This window comes from Atta cephalotes (genome assembly GCF_000143395.1).
Source record: "Atta cephalotes unplaced genomic scaffold scaffold00055, whole genome shotgun sequence".
Lineage (NCBI taxonomy): Eukaryota > Metazoa > Arthropoda > Insecta > Hymenoptera > Formicidae > Atta > Atta cephalotes.
This window is the reverse complement of record NW_012130119.1, coordinates 699,893-704,565: the sequence shown is the minus strand read 5'-3', so window position 1 is coordinate 704,565 and position 4,673 is coordinate 699,893. Positions and strand designations below refer to the sequence as shown.

Genomic DNA, 4,673 nt, shown 5'->3' with positions numbered 1-4,673 from the left:
GCTCCGACTTCCGGTTTGGAAACGCTACGCTTTATCCCCTTGCCGCTCGCGTGTACTTTTCAATCACCTTATTCTTCCACTTTCTGTCCCCCCTTTTTTATCTCCATTTTCTCATTAGTTTATTGCTTTTTCTGAGCAGCGATGGGAATTGGGAACATGAACGCGAGCGGACGCGGGCAGGTACAGATCGTTAGACGGGCACCAGCAACATGCGGATACACACGCGCAGAGAGAACAAACACACGCACATACACGCACACACGCACGCACGCACAAATACACACTCATAGGTACGCGAGTACGAAAGAAATTTCGTAGCAGACTTACCGCAGGCCACCGCATTGTTGGCTCATCTCGGAGCTCCGTGGACGTAAGGTGGGTAGAAAAAGGAAAAGTGAAAACAGGAGATCATAGGTTTCAGTAATCAGCTTGGGAAAGTCGGAAAAAACTGATTAACACTAGAACGACCTCTCCGAGAGAGACAATTTCTGCTATCCGTTAACAATTTCGACTATCTACGATAATCATCGCGATAATTATCTTCGCAGTTCCCTCGAGGACACATTAGATTAGAAGAAGCAATGCTGGCTAAATGTACATTATATGATTACGCGCCTGTCGATAGACGAGATGCAAAACAACGCGCAGGCGAATTAGAGACGTTCTAGTATTAATTCTTGTTCAAGAATTTCCTTCGGAATTATTTCAGCAATTATTTGATTAATAATTATCTTTGGCAAATAAAATATCTCAATACGCATCTTATATGTAACGATATTAACGTGGAACTGATCGAAATAAAATCCTTCTTAGAGACTTAACACTTGGGACGATCTTTTATTACATTTGTCAAAAATTTATACTGTCGAGAATTAAGAGGAAACCGTCAGATTTAAATAAATATATCTGAAAGAAGCAACAAGATTCGAAAAGAGCCGACCGCAGGAGCTTCAGAACGAAAGACGCAGATGGGAGGGAGCAAGAAAAGAGGATCATGAGAGTGGAGCGAGAGGAAGGAAAAAAGACAGAGACCCGCACCGCCGCACTTATTGTTGGTCACAGCATCCGATCACGGAACCAGGAATTAGAACGCGGTGCTGGATTGTGGCTGACGGGACGCGCCGCCGGGCACATGTGGCACCAGGTGTCCACCACCAGGTGTCGAACCGCCGCCGCCGCCGCCGCCGCCGTCGCAGACGATGCCGTCCATTGTACCTCCGACCATCGTACATCCCGGCTCCATGTCGTAGTCCGGCTCGAGCGCAGGATTCACTCGGCCGTTCGATTCGTCCTTGCTGCCGTAGAGCCTGCCGACACCCGCAGCTAGGACCGCCATCTGCTCACCCTCGGCTGGATCCGGGCCCACTCGCTCGACGTCCTCTGGGATGTTTACCACGCATCTGAAGACGTCATAACCCGGGGCGAGCCGCCCGGTCAGGAAGGCGAACTGCGTGCCATACGACACTCCCACCAGGGTTATTAACGACATCAGCATCGCCATTGTCCTGAATGGGAACATTTGCGTCGATGTCTTCTCGTCGTAGCCCGGATAACGTATTAACGGGGGCAACCCCATCATCGGTTCGCCGCCGCTGATGCGCACCAGGAAGGCGATTATGTACGCTGATAGGCTGCCGTAGGTGTTGCAATAGTCCTTGAAGTGCACCACCATCAGCAGCTGCGGGAACAGAATAACGTAGACCAAATCCGAGCACATGGACCAGAGGCCGTAGATCGATGGTATCGTGAGGGCCATCACGGTGCTCAGTATGCCAACCACACCGATTCCCGCTCGCATCACCCAGATGATCTCCATCTCTGACGCCTGCACAGAGGATGTAAAGATCGCGCTCCCACGTGAGTCAATATCGAGGAGAATAAAAGAAATTGGGAAGAATATTACGTGAAGTTCTAAGGAAATACACGTATTCTGGACCATGGAAAGTAGAGCTCTAGATGTACCAAAGTAGTGCAAAGGTCCATCATGTTTGCTATTCATTTCACCATATAAGAACTCTTAATGCCATCGTTATCTTTAGGCTCCAAAAACTTTTTGAATGATCCTGTTCTATGAAATTCGCAAAAATAGTTAACAACGGCGCAGATATGATGAATTGACACGCGAGTATAATCAAAAGTTGGCGTAATTAAGATAGTGCAATACCTTCACTGCGTAATACATATATATATAGAAATAGTATTATTAAAAATTACTTAGAAATTCTCAATTAAAAACATAAAAATACTTAAACAATAAAAATAATCGTAAGAGAGTAAAATAAAGTTAGATAGAAAGAATTAAATTATTAACCTAAAGTAATTATATATTAATTATTAAGTAATTATTATCTTTGTATTATTATCTTTGTATTAATCTTGTAGAGGCGACATCATCTTGTCATAAAAAAACTTTTTTATTACCTTTGCTTAAAAATAACTAGTAAACGAAGAATCTATCTATCGATATTTACATTATCGATATACATATATCGGTAAGCGTATAACCTTTCTGATGAGTAAGAATAGGTACTATACTTTAATGTTCAACGCTGTTTCTATCTTCAATTCTTATTTTCTTAAGTATAATTTAGCGAGCCCGAATTTATCCTGAATTTAATTTTAAAGTAAATCAAAGAGAAATAAACTTATTTTTGTATTTTATTGCTTAATTTCAAAGGATGAATTTATTTCAAAGGATGAATTAATAATTTAAATTTGGATGAATTTAAATTATTTACAATTCTTAAGACGCTTAGATTAATATTAAATTATTAATATGCTTTTGAAAAGCTATTAGCATCAAAAATTATCAAATTATTTGTCAGTTTAATGTGATATTATCACTCTAGTTCTACTCATGATTGCATTTCAAGAAATTGGGTCCACGGTTTGCAGAATTGAATATATATATATATATAAATTCATTCTAAAATATTTAAACACTAAGATCCATTTTGATTGATGATAAATTCGTTTCTCTCAATTGATTTATTCTCATCGATCTAATACGAATTATAATTGTTTAAAGTAAACGTTGCACATAATTGCAACACTTGTCCTTAGAAGGTTACCACAAGTTAACAAAAGTGAAATAAGATCGACGTAATTACGAACTTATTTTTGTTGTGCTGTTCATGACAAACTTTCGCGAAGAACTTCACGAGAAGCTTGTTATAAAATTTTTCCTTATACGCATTAAAGATATGCATCGACACGAGCGGCGTGTTGTCAAGTAATAGTTTTCGCCACATGCATAAATACAGAGTGAATAAAGCTGAAATTTCACACGAGATACAACTAAGAAACTCACCCGCTGACGGAAGATCAATTTATAAATGTTTCTAGCAAACATCGAACTAGCAGAGAGGATGCTGCTGTCCGCAGAAGACATCACCGCCGCCGATACCGCTCCCAGCCCGAAAAAGGAAACGAAGTCCGGTGTCAGGTGTTGCAAGACCAACGGTAAAATCATGCTGGTTTCCGTCTCCGTGAAAGGGTAAGGACCAGTATACTCCGTCTCGTTCCAAGCTGTGACATAATTATTATGCAAATAACGTCTTTTAAATAATACTTGTTTACGTTAGTTAATTAAATTTTCATTACTGTTCCTCTCATTTATGTTAATATCCATATCATAACTATATATCGTTTGTCAAATTTAATCTCGTTTGTCTTTGTCACCAATCTGCATGATCGTGAGATGTTTCTAATGCATACTAATTCAAAATCATATTCTGTAGCTGCCCTATATATATGACTAATAGTCAGAATAATATATGATTTCTAAAGGGCAAAGGAGAACCTCTTGTCTTTGTCTGTTGCTTCGATTTGTATCGCCGCTTGTTTCACCTATCTACCGCCTTTGTTTGACGTCACGCCCGCGTAATTCAAAGTTCTGTACTTTCTTCCTCTCTCTATCTCCCTTGCCAGCCGTGCATGGAATCCTTCCGCAACATACCGGCACAGGATACCGAATTAGTTCCGGGGACGTAGCTGCGCTACAACGGGCGAGTCGCCGCATTCACCCTCGCCCTCACCCTCGCAAAAGCAACGCCACATGGCGAAGTCCCACGCTATTGTGCACGCACGCGAGTACAACCCGAGACACCCCTCGGCCGTCCGCGCCCTTCGCGTTCGCCAATCGCTTGCAAATACCAGCAGTTCTCTCTTTGTCGCGCTACCAAATGTCAAGTAGCCTCCGAATGCGAGAAGAAGCATGGGACGATGGGCAACCCGGCTTCTAATTCGAGCCTTTCGAACGAGGAGCAGGAGGTTTGCGAAGGGGGATCGTGTTATTACCCTCGAGACGGCGACGATTTCGAGAGAACCAAAAATACATCATTTTATTATTAATACACTCAAATTGAATTCTTTCCCAACGCAAGAAAAATAAAAAATCTTAAGACATCTTTCTCTCCGAGGAAATAAGAGAATGCCGAATTAACATTTGTAACATTTTATTTAAATAGTCGCTTAAATAGTATGTAAACTTATTCATTATGATATTAATTATGTAAAAGATAACGCAAAAGATAAGTATTTAATTTAAAGACATGAAAAAATATTTATGATCAAATTTAAATATTTTTTGAAGGAGAAATATGTAACGTGATAAAAATATTTTTCACAAAATTTTATGGCGTGACGGACCAGTGAACTCTCTCTCTCTCTCT

General features: G+C 40.7%; 1 protein-coding gene across 1 annotated transcript in view; it reads right to left on the bottom strand.

Annotated features, from left to right (window-relative positions):
• Positions 1-1,084: 1,084 nt before the first annotated feature.
• The window catches only part of LOC105623293 (high-affinity choline transporter 1), a 7,794-nt gene continuing 4,205 nt past the window's right edge, over positions 1,085-4,673 (bottom strand). The window contains exons 4-5 of the mRNA XM_012204691.1: positions 3,311-3,528; positions 1,085-1,825 (exon numbers count right to left, since the gene is read on the bottom strand). Coding sequence (XP_012060081.1) covers positions 1,085-1,825; positions 3,311-3,528 — 959 coding nt within the window. The remainder of the gene's footprint in view (positions 1,826-3,310; positions 3,529-4,673) is intronic.